The 17,082-nt window shown below is 49.4% G+C and overlaps 1 protein-coding gene across 2 annotated transcripts; it reads left to right on the top strand.

The window, feature by feature from the left end:
- Positions 1–9,755: 9,755 nt before the first annotated feature.
- RGS4 (regulator of G protein signaling 4) lies at positions 9,756–16,918 on the top strand. 2 transcript variants are annotated; one of them, XM_074876780.1, is made up of 5 exons: positions 9,756–10,019; positions 12,490–12,594; positions 13,552–13,613; positions 14,365–14,531; positions 15,062–16,918. In XM_074876780.1, the coding sequence occupies exons 1-5, from the start codon at positions 9,976–9,978 to the stop codon at positions 15,311–15,313; spliced, it is 630 nt and encodes a 209-aa protein (XP_074732881.1). In that variant the 5' UTR covers positions 9,756–9,975; the 3' UTR covers positions 15,314–16,918. The 2 variants fall into 2 exon arrangements, with proteins under 2 accessions (XP_074732881.1, XP_074732882.1); XM_074876781.1 differs by lacking the exon at positions 14,365–14,531 and having other exon boundaries at positions 9,872–10,019; positions 15,062–15,276.
- Positions 16,919–17,082: the final 164 nt, after the last annotated feature.

Here is a 17,082-nt window from a genome sequence, read left to right on the forward strand (position 1 = left end):
AACGCTTTACTGTGGCTGTGGGGAGGGGTGAGCCAGGCCTCTCTCTATCCAACTTATCTTTCCCAAACTGCCTTTTAGCCTGTTTTGCATCAGCTGCTTGTCACTCTAAATACAGCTCAGACTGCAAGGTAGCTTCCCTGTAGCCCTTGTCTATTAGAATAGGAGAGGTAAGCACCCCCAAAAGCCTCCAGAACAATTCAGAGAGTTTAAATTAGCCACTTCCTCTGCATTAGCTTCCCAGTGGGGCAGGGTTTGCTCAGGGTCTGCGCAACACTGGCTGCATGCTGAGCAGAGCGGGTTAGAGCCAGCTTCCCTGCGAGAAGGTGAGAGACAGCACCAGGGCGGGGTGTCACCCTGGCCCTTTGATTCAAAGGGCTGAAGTCTGGGGGGGAAATGGCCTTTTTTCTCAAGATAAGGCTTAAACTCAGAGCTCCTGCAGCTTGCCAGAGGTGTCTAGGCAGCTAGTCTGGTGTGGTGCAAGTAGGTTTCTTTCTGTGTGTCCCCCCATCCTTCTGAAGCTGGGCCTCTGTGCAACTGGGAGTACATGTCACACCATCCGAAGGAACGTGAGCATCAGGGATCCAGATATCATGGTAGCCTGAGCTCTTGGCTGTTTCCCCTCCTGAGCCTTCTGCTTGTCTTTCTTCAACAAGTGCTTAAAAATTTTACAAATCCGCAGTATTTATTCAAAGTTTGAGCTGCAGATGTACTAGCCTACTGTGATGGCATACCAGATGCTGTGCACACCGGCTGGCAGCTAAGCCCCACATATTTTGGTTTTAAGAAGCAGAGTTACAAGGTGGATAGCAGTGAGGTACATTGAAGGGAGGGGGCAAAAAGAAATCACTGCAGTATGAAGCCTTCCAGGCATCTGCCACTGTCTTAGGCAATTTCCTTCTTTGCCTAACAAACAGCAAGAGCATTTGCTGTTGAAAGTACATCTGAAAGCTGTGGGAGCCTGTAATGACTGTGAGGGGCTTCTGGGCTTTCTTGCTCCACTTTGTAAATTCATCTCTCATCCTTGTTATTGTAGCACTATTTTTAGCTGCTCTTAGTCAGAACATAAGTGATTCTCCATTATGAATCTCAAGCACAAGATAACAATAAAGACAGTTAGGGATGTTGCCGAGCAGAAGGGTCATGCTGGAGGCCTGTGCCTGGCACAGCTCCCCTAGAGATCCTACCACACTCTCCTGAAGGGCACTGGTCTCAGCTCTCACTGACGGCTCTTGCAGGGCAGCGAGGCCACCCAGCACATGCACATGCTGCCTCCAGAGGCAGCTGAGTGTCCCTGGAGACCCTTGGCTGCTGCACAGTGTTCCCAAGGACTGTCTTGTCCAGATGCCATGGGATGTGTCCTCCTCCTTCCCACGGCTCATCTCTGGGACCTCTCCTCACATAGCTTCCTGCCCCCTCTCTACATCACTGACCACTCTTCTCCTCTTTTCCAGCTCTCATGACCCCAGCCTTTCCCATTTCTGGCCAGCGTGGCTCCAGCCTGTTCCTCAGCCTGGCCTTCCCTCCACAGGCACCCCCAAGTCACTGGTGCTCACAGGGCAAGGGAGGAATAGAGCTGGGGTCTGCTGGCAGCAGAGAGGTAGGACAGGTCTCACGGAGCAGAGGCGAATGCAGAGTGCAGCGTGGTCATGGCATAAGGCTATCGCAGTGACAGAGGGAGAGGACAAGCAATGCCCAGGGAGGATTTGCTGGCTGATGGGATATTGGGCTATTTTCATGGGCATCTAGTGCTCTGACAAACCAGGGTCTCTGCCTGGCAATCCTTTCCAGGTGGTACAAGCCCTTGAAATTAGGCTGAGTCGCAATCTCATGGGAGGGTTTTGCCAGTATAGTTTAGCTGGACTGACTGGGACTGCAGCATTATTTCACAAAATGGGGAAACACAATTTGTCAGTACTACCCTCAGCAGAGGCTAGCAATTTCCTACGATGCACAAGATAAATACTCTATACTTATGGAATATAAAGCACTTTGAACATGATGGCAGTCAATTTATACCATGATAATGCTGAACAGTACAACTCCTTTCAGAGCCATGCTTGTCTTTAGAGCTAGCTTGTCTCTCCAGTGATCAGAAACCGTACCCTGGAGCTGAACATGCTTGATCTAAGAAAGTCCAGGTCCATAATGTACCTTTGTGACTCCATCTCTGAGATTATCCAAGGCAGAATCTCCTTTGATTTTTGCATAATATCCTTGGGACCACAAGTTTTCTGTGCATGACTGTTTAAGGATAGCTGCGATAGGTCTTGGTCAGACTCCTGTGTGATCCAAGTGATCCTGTGTTAGATGAGCCAGTTACAGATAATGGAGGCTTGATTCAAATCAGGTGTAGAAGCCCATATCTTTTCCTTCTGTGTTGAAACTTATTTCTAAGTGCCTTGGGATAGCAGCTTGCAGGAGTCTCACCTGCTGAGACAGTAATTGCAGTCTTTAACATCCAGGCTGCATCCAGAGTACCAGAAAGACAGGACAACACAGTTTCAGAAGAGACAGTAAGATCTCAGCCACGTGCATCCTGCTGAGAAGTTCAGAAGGATGAAATGTAACAACATGGAGCATTTCTTTCTTTTCTGGAAAAAGCAGAAATTTCTAAATCATGAAGCATTAAATGTTGTTGCTCTCAGCGTCTTGCTGTGAGCATCAGCTGCAGGGCACAGCCATGTACCTTGTGCCATAGATTTTGCTCACAGCTCTTTCTCTGATTTTTTTTTTTTTTTCTCTTTTCTCTGTGGCACAGTGAAGCTCAGGTCTGCGTAGATTTTCAGCACTGCTGCAACATAAATTTTAAATAGCAAGAGGTCTTGGCAAAACAGAGCTCACCTAGCAGTGACTGTTTTCCAGTAGTCTTTGCATGTCTATTATATACTGTATGCATTCCTACGCAATCAGCCTCTGCAGTAAGCGACTTTTTCCCAGCGTAGCAATTCCACATTTCTGCTACATTGGATGTTACCACTTGCAGTTTCATTCTGTCCAATTCACCTCCAAGAGACAGATCAAGGCACTTCAGGCAAGGTTCAACTGTTTACAGGGCAGTTTCATTTTGCTGATTCCTTTTTGTGATTTCGAAACTACTTGCACATCAGGGCTGACTGATCAGTTGAATATCTGGCGCCTTTTAGAATTGCCCTTCAGGCTGGGGCCACGTCAAGAGCGTTTACTTCTACCTCAAGTCAACTCAGCCATTGTATGCAGCAGGCTGGCATCATGCAGTGCTTTTGAATGGATGCTGTTCCTCTGCTGCAGGTGCCTGTCCTTGCTTTTGTGTTTCTTTAACCTGCAATCATGATGCTCTGCAACACCATCATCAAACTTGTCAGATATCACCTTTTAAATAACCAGCTCACCCTTGAGACAGGCATTGACAGATGCGTGCTGCTACCAAGCTTTTGTAAGCAGGCTTAGAGACTTAAACAACTAAACTGTGACCAGAGCAGTAAGCAATGTGCTTTGGATGCTGAGCCATAACCTCACTGACAAAATGTCCCCTGGGCTTTGCACTTCTGAATAAAGCTCTAGCCTTTGTTTCCTGGCATAGGCCCTTGTGGTATGGCAGCTCTAATCCTGCTCAGATGCCACTGGAAAGATAAGAGGGAAGGAAGGAATAAAGGTCCATCTGAGGTTAAGACAGTAGATCTTACTAGATCTGCAGCGACGAAAGATTTAGCTTTGCAGCCTGTAACTGCACATCCTCTAGGAATTGTCTAGGCAGAAGATAGCTCAATCACATTAAAGAATTGGGCTTTTTAAAGCTGTAGAAAAGTCACTGCACAGCCGGGTTGCTAAGATGCTGAAAGCATGAGGAGTGGTTTTGTTGTACACTGTGCATAAAGGCGTCTTACTTTCTGACGCATGGACCTTGCGTCCCTTGACTCCCTTTATGCCTCCTCCTCCCCTGTACCTTAGGGCACATTCAGGTGAAGCAGTCAGCCCACGAGTGAGAGGTCCCCTGGCAAGGTGTGCGTAAACCACTGACTGTAAGCAAACGTGGTGATGGGCCCACAGGGGTCAATCTGAGCTCTCCCACCATCGCCCATCACAGCTCCTGTCTTAATAGGGGATCCCAGTAAGCTTCAAATAGTAAGTGCAAACAGCTTGCAAAGAACATGAAGGAGCACAGAATTGTGTATTTAAATCAACAGCAGCTAAATTCATGTTACACTGTATCACGTCATAATATGGAGTGAAAATACTAAGACCTCGTTGCTGTCAAGGGTGAAATTGTTCATTGTGAGCAGTCCATGGTGCATGTCTCACTGGAACCGCCTTTGCTCAGTGGGAGCAGCACCCAGCTCTCGGGTGCTGTGTTTCAGCTCGGGTGTGTGGGCTGAGGAGAGGCTGGCAGCACACAGACAGGACAAAACCAGCTGCTTCACACCCCCAGGCATGTCTTAGGGACAGAAGAAGCAATAGTAGTGTTGGGGTCTGGCACTGGGAGACTACCAGAGGAGCTGCAGGGAGAGCTGAGACACAGAGCTGGTGCAAGGGTCTGCTCAGTGTCCCTTGCAAAAGACCAGCAAGTGTGTCCCTGCCTGGAGGCTACTCAGCCCTGGGGATTATCTACACAGTTCAATATCAACTAAGTGCAACTGGCTTGCACTAAGATTTTTGGAGGAATAGGCTAAAGAACTCTCAGGACAAAGAGTGGTCCTTTTTCATACATTTTAGAGTAAAAGGAGAGTGGAAGAAAGCCATGCTCTAAGAGGGGGTGGGCTATATAGTCACAGAGCTATTAACCTTTTGATCAGTGCAGGAGCACTCTTAGTATGGATGATAGCAGGCTGATTTGAAAAGGTGGTGGTATAATTGGTACCAACTGATGTGATTTAATGGAAAAATAGACCTTTTCTAATGAGCTTAATAGTGCTTTTATGAGGGAGTTGTGGTGGTGAAATAGATTTATAAATGAATATGACTTGCTATCAATATTTGGCTTAAGATGTAATAAAATCCATATTAAATGGACTAAAAGTGGCTAAATGAGACATTTCAAAGTGTTTTTAGTGTTGGGAAAGCATCAGTGAACAGGCATATGTTAGCTTGGTTTGTAGTCCAGTGTTATTCAAAACTTTCTTAGTGATTAGGAGGAAATGTTTAAGGGACTGTTAATCAAGATGGATGATGAGACAGAGATTTGGGAAATTGGAAGGCAAATTACTCAAATTATAGCTTTTTCTGTTGCCTGATGCCCCCAAACAAGAACAATAGCCAGACAAAAAATCCCCACTTATTTCATTAGCAAACCCATACCAGGAGAAAAAGTCCATTTGGGCTGAACAAAATTCTTCCTTTGATACAAGATGAAATATTTTCTTCTGGGTACTAACAGGAAAGGTGGGCAACCCAAAAAACTGAGAGTTGAAGCAAAGAAAAACCCAACCAAAACCCCCCCAAATTATTGGGAACTTCCAAGCACTTAGAAATTACAAAAATCCACTTATGTTGTAGGTACACGTATAAATAGAAAAAACCTGAGAGCATGGGAAAATTGTATGAGTTGTATGTTTGGTTGTATGAATTGTATGAAGTTGGGGCTAAGGAACGTGCTGAATGAATGTGCTAACATTTACAGAGCATCACTTCAGAGAGGAGCATGCTCAGCAAGAAACTACGACAACAAACCAAAGCTGCTTTGCCTTTAATAGTTCATCTTTGCCCCGTCCAAGGGAAGCAGAAAGGTGGCTGGGTCAGCCTGGAGGTACGTCTACTTGAGCAGGTTTCCATGTAAGCAGCAACTTAACGTTGTGGCAGAATGGTGGTGAGTCATCCCTCTAGTCAGGTCTGAGTTGGGAAGAGATGCTCTCCTCAAAGGCTGCCTCTGGGGGCTGGTTGCGAGGCCCGTGGCTGTGGGCACGCGTGAAGTCAGGCGGTGCATTGCAGAGACATGGGAAAGAAAGATTTCCTCAGACTATTCTGTGGGACAGCGCTTCTGGGAATCCCAATGCTGGCTGGGGGACCTTATGGGGACAAGTGTGGCCTCTTCATGTGTCTTTTAGAGAGGTCAGGCCATAGTCAGTGGCCTGGGACAGGAAATGTGGCTGCATGCAGGGTCAGGCCCAGGCACACGCTGAGCTGATTCATCCAAACTCAGACCCAAATGGTCCTTCCAGGGCTCTCTGCTCCCAGATCATTAGCCGTAATTCAATCAAAGCACACATGTAGTGGAGAAGATGCAGCCCTCATTACTGGAAAGAAATCTTACCTACTAATGGGTGTACTGGAGAAGAAATCAAAGGTGGGGGGGTTGCACAGGAAGGGAATTTGTGCAGAATGCTTGGAGCTGGGGTACGGGAGAAGCAAATCATATGGTTCAGCACAGTTCCAGGCTGCCTCCCCACAGCAGGGCTCGGCACCGGGACAGCTCATATGGGCAAAAGTGTTACCAGGGCAGCTGGTCATGCAGGGCTTCTGCAGCCTGGGGCCTTGGGAACCAGGGCCACCCTGATCAGTGCTTGTCAGGGATGTGGGAGCCTCTCAGGTTCCTCACCAGTGCTGTCTGCAGAGTAGATCGGGGGCCAGACATGTATTGGGATGGGGATGCCCATGAGAAAGATGGGCAGTGCTCTGCCCAGTGTCCCCCTGTGCACCCAGGCAATTTGCTAGCCCAATCCCAAGTGCTTGGCTGGCTTTGTGAGAAATGAAGAGGAGGAGGAGCGGGCTACTGTTAGTAGCCTCTGCAAGGCGGACCAGGGAAGGCAGCAGTGACAGGAGAGGCTCTGGCCCAGCAGCACATCACAGCTCCCATGTCATGCCCTTCTCAGTTTCCAGTGACGCAAAGGAACCATCTTCCGTGCGCGTTCGTGCATCCCACAGCACGCTGCTCTGAGATGGGAAGGGACTGAGGCGGGAGAGCCCCGCGGTCTCAGGAGGGCAACAGCCTGTAGTAGCTCAGCTCTGGGCAATGACCACCGGAGCAGCGTTCCCTGTGCTCCCTGCTTCCTCCCACGGCCTGCCGCTTGGCTGCAGCTGAGCCGAGGGACACAGCCCACACGCACTTGTGTACGGGGCCGAGCACGTGTGCGTGTGACGTCTTTCCCTAGCAGTGATGGTAGGAGGGAAAGCTCCGTTTCAGAGCCTTGTCTCTAGCTGCTCGAGGAGGCAGGGTGGAGGATGCAGCAGGGACGAGTGGGTGGGGGACGAGGGATGCCACAGTGGGAACCGCAGACATTTACTATCATGCTGTCTCCTGTGAGCCCCTGGGTGCCTCCAAAGCACCCCACGGCCAAGAGATGTCTTGGCCAGGGAGCCCCCACCTCCAGCCTTGCACCCCCAGCCCATCCCCACTGCTGATTTCTCCATGCTGCAGGTGAAGCGAGCCAGAGCTGACGTGACAGGCATAAAAAGTGGCATGAGCTGCTGCTTCTCTAACTGGCATGGAGGAGGAGATTTTGGTGTTGAGCACAGCATGGTCTGTGCCTTGGGAGAAGAGGCCTGACTATGAAGGGTAAGAGATGGAAGAGGGTACTTCTGTTTGGAGACCAGCTGGAGCAGCTAGGAATGTATTAAACTGCAACAGCTGGGAAACACAGCTTAGAGGAGAAACGGTATGCAAACCCAAACTCCTTGCACAGGGGCCAGACTGAACCAGCCTGTGTTAATGAACTGGAAAAGCGGAAATTTCAGCTGCAGCAGTCCTAGGAGCCTGCATACCCAGTCCAGGGTGGATGGTCTTAATTGCAAAGCCCCTTGGGGTGATGGCCTTTATTGTGATGTCATTGTTAGAAATTTCTTACTACAGCCTTCTCACACAGAAGTTGGGGAATGCACAAGGTGACTTGATGTTGACAACACCAGCATTCGAGTGTCATTAGAGCCATGTAGCGAATGTGCTTACAATCCACAGAGAAGTGTGACATTCCTAAATCTGGTTACACTCCAGTGTGCAGAGAAACTGCAGAATTTCTGTGTTCTGAACAGAGGTTTCCTGCCCAAGCAAGCAGCCTCTGGGCCCTTCCTGAGCCAGGAGGTCAGGCTCTGCCTGCCAGGGTTAGGGTCAAGGTTAGAGCTTGCAGACACCTTGACCATATTGGCCAGCTGAGCTCCTGAATTGCTTGAGTGACTGTGCTGCAGTTGCACACAAACAGCAGTAACATTGCACAGGTCTGGGATTTAAAAATAAATTAATGAAATTAAATATTTAGCAATTAATTAATTAGTTGAGTTTTTTCTCATTGGCTGTATTCTGCCCTTTAGCTCCTCTCCACCCCAAACAAGACATCAGAGAGCTTTGCAACCAACTCTGCCAGTGCTCAACCACTACCTACAGATTCACCCAAGTGCTGTCAACTCACCAACGCTAAAAACGCATGGGGAGTCACTCAGTTAAAAGTTTTACACTGCCCTGAGCTGGAACTGATTTTTGGTCCAAATAGTGCAGGATTTGCAGGCATGTTGCCTCAGGTTTGGTGTCAGGATAGTCACATTCATACAAAAGCATTTTAAAGTTAATTAGAGTATTGCTTTTCAGCACAGTTAATGATCTGATAGGATGCAGTATGCCAAGGCAGGTAAACTAGGCTGGTATTTGGGTTGTCTGTGCTGCTGGCTGTAGGCTGTAGAGACAGAGGAGGGAAAAGCTCACCCTGCAAATTCTGCAGGTCGTGGGCAAAGTATTTAAAGGTTTCTGGGGAGAGGGAGTGCAGCAGTGGGTAGCGTGGGCAGACAGCCTGCTGCTGAACTGAAGCTTCTTTATTTCACAGTGGGAGCAAGACTTGAAGTGCAGCAGACCATATGCATATCCGTCTGCCCAAAGCTTTCCCCTCTTTTATAATGATGGTACAGGCTGTGCTGAGCCACGGCTCAATAAATACCAGCCAATTCTCTCTCTCCAGAGGGGCAACTGCCTTCTGCACCCTCCAAGGGCTGAGGACAAGTGGTGTAGCTGGAGGCATTCTGCTCTCCCTTGGGACTACAGCAGAGCCAGGCAGTGCAGTCACCACCAAACATCCCCACAGCCAGGTGTTTCGTGGGTTCATCCTTTGGCACAGAGTAGCCTCAGTGCTGCCACAAAGTCCTCTCTGGGCAGGCACAGTTGTGTCTGTTGTTTTAATTAATCATCTTCCCTTGGAGACTCATGAACTCCCGAGTCCCAAGGTCTGGCTTTTGATTACGGACAAATGCAAATGGAGAAGTGGAGTATTGCAGTGGTACCCGTATATCTAAGGCAGCCGCGCTGTCAGCCTCCTGTCTTTCGTTTTCCTACACATGTTCTTAAGCTGTCCCCAAATATGTGTGTGCTGGGACACACACATTTTATATTCCAATAGTGATGCGCTTTTTTTTTTTTTCAGCCTCACCAAAGTCATATATCCACATGCCTCTAGAATAAAACAGGACAGTCTCATCTCCCTGGTGAATTTACATTCTTTTTTCCTTAGAGCTCTGGTTTCTGCAGTTGTTGGGATTATGGGAACCTTTTGTGTTTAAAATTCTTTCCCCTTGATTTCTCCAGGTTGCTTTAAATAGAAGGAGAAAATGAACAGAGGAACCAGCAAAGCTCATCTCACTTCTCAGAACTGATTCTCTGACCCTTTTTATTGTCTGTGCCCCTCTGAAAATCTCCAGCTTTTATCTGCATCTTTCCACCTTTTGCAATAGAGGAAAACCCCTGAAGCTTTTTCAGCCCTTTTAAAAGAATCCACCTCTGCAGCCAGACACCAAGCTTCATTTCTGGTAAGGTTTTCAATCCCACTCACGCCCTTGTCTTGGCTTATACGTCACCCTCTTCCTCTTGGGTGGGCAAAAAGGGGACGGGTGCTGCTGCTGTGCTGGCTCCTGACTGGGTCACCCAGTGCTGCTGGGCTGTCTGGGCTGGGCTATAAAACAGAGCCAAGGCAGCGCAGCTGGCTCAGAGGCGAGGCTGAATTCTGCAGGCGACGGGGGACCCGCACCCAGCCTCTGCCGCCTCCTGCATTGTTGTTTTTCCTGGAATACAGAACCGGCCTCGGGAGCAAGATGTGCAAGGGACTTGCTGCACTGCCAGCCACTTGCTTAAAAAGGTACTGTTTATTTCTGAGCATCTGTTAGTGGTCTCGTTAGTCTGGAGCTGATGCATTGCACTTTGTGTCTGAAGCAGAAGTGACAGGTTCGGCTCAGATTCTTTTGTAAGATTAGATACAAATGATTGCTTACAGACTTTTTTTTTTTCTCTGTTAGTCAAGCAGAATTGCATAAAGGTTTTGTACAGAGCTGTGGGAACTCTAAACCCATCCTTCCCATCAGCAAAACAAGCAGCCCTTAGCATTGCTATATTTTGATATTCCTGTCATCTGCTTCTACCACAAGCTTTGCACCCCTTTTCTCCTTTGAATCCTTTCTCTGTTGAATTTTCTCCTCTTGATTTTTTGAGGGGGAAGCAAGGCAGATGGGATTTCAAAAAAATTGAGGGTCATTCTACAGAATGCATCCCAAATGCAGGAGCCCAGCCTAGCGGGACCGGAGACCCAGCGGCTGCAGGCAGGGCAGGGATGCAGGTCCGCCCGTGCTGTGCTGATGAGGGGGGGCCAGGTCAGGCTGTACCCCTGGCGCACAGCGCTGTGGGGCTGGAGTGGGGCTGGCCATAGCCCCCTTGTGTGGTGCTGATCAGGATAGGCTGAGCTGTACCCCTGCCATGGGTGCAGGGTCTGGCTGCGCCCCAGCGTGTGGTACTGGCCAGGCATCCCTGCGCTGGCAGACCAGAGCGTGTACACCCCCAAACGTGCCCACGGTGGCATGGCGTGACCCACAGCCCGGCGTCAGGGGGTCTCTGTGCCTGCAAGGGGGCCACAAGCGCTGCCGGAGGGGTGTTACTCCCTTTCAAGTACTCTGGGGCCTGGAGACCCCCAGCAGGGTGGCCCAGGTCTCCAGAATGGCACCAGCCCCACAAAGCTCCCTGCTCCTCCAGCCCCTGCAAGTAGCACAAGTCCCTGATGGCACAGCGCTACCTTTCTGGCCACTCGTGCTCCTGAGGCTCCTTCCCAGGGGCTGAGCAGTGGGGAGGGCAGGGAAAATGCAAACTGAGACTTGGCATGCTCCCATCTGGGAGAAAAAGCTCCCCACTCATGGTGGATTTGAAAACAAGTGCTGAAAATGTGAGGAAAAAATCTTCATACCTTCTCCCCCAATCTGCAGGAACATTTGACGGGGAGGAAAAAAAAAAGAACATTTGAAAAAATGCACAGAAAAAAAAGTTCACATCTTTTAACCACTTCTGTCCAGGATTCCCAAGAAAATCCCTCTCTTCCAGAAAGCTGCGGGACTTGCTGCAGGCAGCAGTGTCTTGTTTCCTCCTGCTGCCGCCTTCCTGCAGACCTGAGCCATCTCCTTTTTCTGGGGACAGGTAGCATGGCAGTGCGAGGCAGCCGAGCCTGGCAGCGCTGGACAGCCGGTGTCTGCCTGGGCAGGGCCTGGATGTTGGTCCTGGTCACACACACCCTGCTCTGAAGAAGCTGAGTTTCCTTCACTCTCACCCTAGTGCTGGAGTTGTTAAGGAAACATTTATGAGCACAAGCAAGCAGTGAGACAAGATACGGCCGGGACCACTGGCAGGGTGCTATGGCTGGAGCAAAGAGCAGTGTGAGAAGGCTAAGGAGCTACTGGAGCTCAGCCCTGTGGCACAACCTCTTGCTCTTTTCCAGCTCTGGTCTGAGGAGCAGGAGAAGAATTTCCTGCTTATGCTATTGTTGCACCCTGCAGCAGGCCAGGGCTCGTGCCCTTGAGCAGGCAGGACTGATTTACCTGCCCCCTCGTTCTTAAACTGGAAGGAAATCCAGAGAGATGCTGAGACCAATACCAGCTGCACATCTAGGTGCTGCCCCATCAGGCAGTGATTGTCCTGAGCACGCTGGAAAGCAGAACAAAATTAAGGATGCATCCTCATAGGAGCTCGCCATGGAGCAAGGGAGTAGCTTACAGTCAGTGTGGGCTGGTTGTGGGGAAGCTCCTGGCTCATCCCCTGATCTCACCCCACAGTCCTGCTCCGAGCCCTTCACTTCCTCCCTGCCTTCTGTCACAGGCAGCTGCTTGGTGGGGTGGCCTGGCAGGACCCACTGTTCCTGTGGCTGGGTGATGAGGTGGGGAGATGGCAAAGGGCTGCAGGAAAGGACTAGTAAGCATGTAAGAACTGGACACTGGTAGCTGGGCAAATCAGCTCAGGGAGAAGTGACACATTTACAGCATGGTGATGCCTTTCTATCACAATATTTTAACTGTAAACAAACAGTAGGAAAACAGCAGCTTCTCCCTCTTTGCCAGACCTCTCTCTGGGCTGATGACCTTCTCAGCAAGAAAATTGCTTCTTTGACTTTGCTGTATTTGTCTAGCAACAGAAATGTGCATTATGTGAGGTGTGGAAATTCAGCACTGGTGTCACTAGCTGTGACCTGTGTTTGTGTCACTGAGTAATGCTGAATGAGCTTATTGCCAGTGAGGAGGCTGCAGAGGGAGTTGTAATGTATTATCTTCATCTTGTTCTTGAATTGATCCTTTCAGTGCCAAAGACATGAAGCATCGTCTGGGCTTCTTGCTGCAGAAGTCAGACTCCTGTGACTACAGTTCTTCCCAAGGCAAGAAGGAGAAAGTATCTTCAAACCAGAGGTAAGAGCAGATGCTGCCACATAGTTAAGCCCAGACTGCCTGCAATATTTAGCTTCACTGAGCTAAACTTCATTAGCATTTCTGCTGCTGCTCCCCAGTACCTCCTGAACACCTGTGTGTTTAAATCGAGTGTGGCAATAGTCCTCAAGTCCTGATAGTACCTTTCCATGAAGAAGGTTGAACTAGAGGTCCCTTTCTGCCAACACCTCTGTGATTCAGTATGCATGTGCACATGAAGAGACTTGTGCAGTCTCCTGCACAGGGGAATAATGCCATCACAAGACTCTGCGACTTGTCACATTGCAGTATCAGCAGCACTGGCTCTTTGAGTTGGATTTGTGCAATGGTCCGCACAGCTGCACAGAGGTACTGGCAAAGGAAACAGAGAGTGCAGCCTGTCAGTGTATTGCTGCTCTCACTGAGGTGCAGGTAGTTTATATCCTCTCCAAGGAGGACTCCAAAGGCCAAGATATGCTCCTGGAACAAGTGAGCGCTAGGATGTTCTGGTATGGTAGGGGGAATGAACGCAGGATGTGCAAGCGTGCTTTCTAGTTCCCATGTTCCTCTCTCTTCCGTACAGCTACTGTTCCCCTGAAAGGTTAAAGAAATCAGCCCTTTGGAGTTTACTGATATGACCTGTAAGAGTGATCCCAGGTCCATGCCCCTCTGAGAGATGCAGCCAGTCACAGAATAAACACAAAGTCCCCAACAATTTTTCCAGGAAAATTCCTTTCCAGCTCATGGCTGGTGATGGGGATTGCAAACTGGAATTTCTGTAGATTAGATGTGGGATCCCCAGGGGTCTCTGTAGCAGACATTTCCTGCTTGGTCTCTTGCGTATGCTCTTGCAACAGTCAGGGAAATGGGTTTTCTAATGGTGCTGAGCAAAAAGCCAAATTTGTCCTTTCTGTACTCCCCTTAAATCTTCCCTATGTTTCTCCCTTTGTGTCCTTTTAGGATTAGCCAAGAGGAAGTCAGAAAGTGGGCAGACTCTTTGGAAAACTTGATCCACCATGACAGTAAGTAAAGAGGTCCTTTCTGCTGGAGATGTTGAGGGTACTGCCTGCAGATTGTGTGTGCTGAGCAGTCCCTGGCGGGGGCATGGGACATTATCTTACATCTCAGCAGTACACAGTAGCTCCTTTGGCCACAGAGGCTTCTGGGAGGGGTGGTGAAGGGTCAGATCCAAGGGGCAATCCCAAGGTATCATGAGTGGGCCTTTGGCCTACGTCTGAGTTGTCCCTTTTGTGAGAGCAACAGATGTAGCCCCTGTGCAAGGTGGGGACAATACTGCAGCACACAGTTAACAGTGAGTTAAAGAGCCAAAAAGTGAAGAAACTGTTTGCAGCTGAGCCTATGGGACACTTTGCCTTCCCATTGCTTCCAGGCTACACTGATGTCCTTGAGGTTTCCTTTGTGCTGTTCCCATGGCCAGACACTCAGTGGTATGTGTTGGCCGTCTCCTCGGGGCCTCCTGGGAACACGCGAGTTGCTTGTGTTCTCCTGGCTGAGCCGCTGAAGGTCACAGTGTGGGAGCAGGCAGCTGAGGACCCATGTGTGACATCCCTGGGGGGCCTGTCTGAACTCCAGCCTCCCTCAACATGCATGAGCCACTGCTGTGGAGGCAGGCAGCCATCCCCACTGCTAGTCCCAGGGGAGCTGCTCATTCATCTCTGGGAAGGAGAATGCACAATTGCTGAGCTTCACAGGTATGACTATCCAGGAACCAGCACTCTTTCCTGATCTGGTTTTCCTCTGAACAATCTGTAGGAGGACTGGCTGCTTTCCGTGCTTTTCTCAAATCTGAGTACAGTGAGGAGAACATCGAGTTCTGGGTCAGTTGTGAGGACTACAAGAAAACCAAGTCACCAGCCAAGCTCAGCCCCAAGGCCAGAAAGATCTATGATGAGTTCATCTCAGTGCAGGCAACAAAAGAGGTATGTGCACAGAACATTCTTGGGCAAAGGCAAAATCCTGAACCAGGCCAGCAGCACAGGGATGTAGAGATCTGGTAGTTTCACAAGAGTTGAAGGATACCACTTCTCTGTTAGTTAGCAAGCAAATGGTGTCATTTTTATCGCTTTCATATTAAACTTGGATAGAGAAAAAGTGGGTTTAGTTACAACCATGTGGCCATCCCATGTGCACACTCAAATGGGAGAAGCCCGAGAGGACTATGATTCCCAGTGTTGCAGCTGCTCCCATGCAGTTGCTTGAGTTTCCTGGCTGGCTGCATCCCAGAGGGATATGTGTCAGTCTCCCCTGACAGTTCATCTGGCAGCAGAGATGCATTGGTATCCAGCTGCACAGATTCTGCCAAGGCTACGGGGTGTCCAGCGGCCATTTCAGACCACTGCCCATCAAGGACAGCTTGCGCACGCCTGGTGAAGAGACGCTTGGATGTTCCTTTACCTATACTAACCACTTCTGGGACAGATTCTACTTATGCCGTCCCTTTGGCCAACAGGTGAACCTGGATTCATGCACACGGGAGAAGACGAGCCACAATATGCTGGAGCCTACACTGTCCTGCTTTGATGAGGCTCAGAGAAAAATATTCACCCTCATGGAAAAGGATTCTTACCGCCGTTTCCTCAAGTCCCCCTACTACCTGGACTTGGTCAGCCCACCTGGTGCTGGCTGTGGGCCTGAAAACTGCAAAAGAAGCCACACTCACACCTTAGACTGCAACTCTAACATCATCTCTCAGTGTGCCTGAACCTGCAGCAAGTCAGGAGTGGGCTGGGCTCTCGTAAGAATATACGGCAGCAAAAGCATTCATTGGCATGAAGCAACAGAGCTGTCTCCAATAGCTGTCTAATGTCCCAGTTGTACCCCATGTCATGCAACAGCCAGCATTTGTAACCCAAGCCAGGCTCAGTTTGTGTAGCAAACCCTCCTCCGACTCCATCGGTGTAGGTGCCCCGGAGTCTGTGTCTGACATGGAAGCTGGGTGCAGTCACTGCATGTCCGCCGTGCTTCTGGCGAGCCCTGCCAGCCCGGTGTGCGGTGGGGGAGCACACGCTCCGCCCCGGCGCGGCCCACCGAGGCACCGGGCTGCAGTGTGACACCGAGCAAGGGGCAGGGGCAAGAGGAAGCCAAGGCAGGCGCTGGGGACTGTCATCTCCCCTTTCTAACAGGCAAAAGCTTAGATGGAAAGGACTTGCTCTGGTCCTTAGCTGTTCATATAGCTCCCAAATGCTCGGCTTTCAGTAGTATTTGCTCAGAACTCAGGCTGTGCCACATTACAGTAGTTGGACATAGGAAGAGCTCCTACTCTTTCTTAAGGGAAACCAAAAATTTTCAGACAAACAGCCTCCCTCAATCACCACAGCCACGATCGCAGGGGAGCTCTCCTGTCGGGCTGCTTCTTCCCCTGTAGTATCTAGTTTATGCTGGCCACGGATATTTCCTAGGGCTGTACAAAGCTATTATTTTGGGGGAGGTTCATATTTATATGTTATTAATTGTGTCCTTCATGCTCCCAGGTTAAATACTGTAGCTGAGCAGAACAGAAGTATATTCCCTCTCTCCCAGACTGGCAGGTGTATATTGCTGACTCTGGAGAGCTGTCTGCCTGCCCTGGCTTGTATGGAGTGGTTTGTGATGGAGTAGGACCACAAGCACAACAGCTGGGGAGGAAAGGCCCTGCTTGGGAGTACTTGAAAATGTCTTCTTTTTTTAATGTTATTTATGTGAGTTTGTATTTCAGTAGCAGCATGACTCACTTTTTTCCTGAAGATGGTAGGAGGAATGTGTCGGTCTCATTACTGCTCCTGGGCTTTGCCAGAAGGCAGCTTTTTAAGCACTGCAGTTAGACATGGCCTTCACTGGGGGCTTTGGGACTGACGCTGACCTGCAGCTGGAGGCCCAAGAAATAGGTGGAAATAGGTGCAGGGCTTGCTGTCTTGGGCTGCAGTACCGGGTATCACAGTCTCCCCCAGCCCCTGGGCTCTCCTTAGTTAGATATTGCTGCTCTGACAACTGTGTATTCCTCACCCTGCATCCCAGTCCAGACAACAGTCCTCACACCGGGGTTTTGACATGGCAAGAGGAGGCTGTGGATCTCCAGCAGGCAATCCCAGGCCCACAGAGAAACATCTCTTTTAACATTTGCTTTATTCTGTATTTATTCGATTGTACTGACACATACCACCCTGCATGTTCAGCTGAGATGGAGAGGCTTGCTAAAGCTCTGAACATAGCCAAGCATGTGGCTATGTTTTATTTTCCCCTGGTACTGGGAACTCTTGATAACTATTGCAAAAACTGTATTGATATTTAAATAATGATGAATACATTCTAAATAAAAATGTTTGCATTAGTCCCTTCTAAAATGCCATTGTGTGAACCAAAGAAAATGCCTGGAGATCTAATTCATTGGCCAAGGTTACTCTAAAAAGTCATTTTACAAACAGCTTCACTCAGAGGTTGTTTTAAATTATGGAAAGATGAAACGGCCATTATATCCTTCAGAAACCCTCGGTG

The sequence above is a fragment of the Strix uralensis genome, chromosome 8, assembly GCF_047716275.1.
Source record: "Strix uralensis isolate ZFMK-TIS-50842 chromosome 8, bStrUra1, whole genome shotgun sequence".
Classification (NCBI taxonomy): Eukaryota; Metazoa; Chordata; class Aves; order Strigiformes; family Strigidae; genus Strix; species Strix uralensis.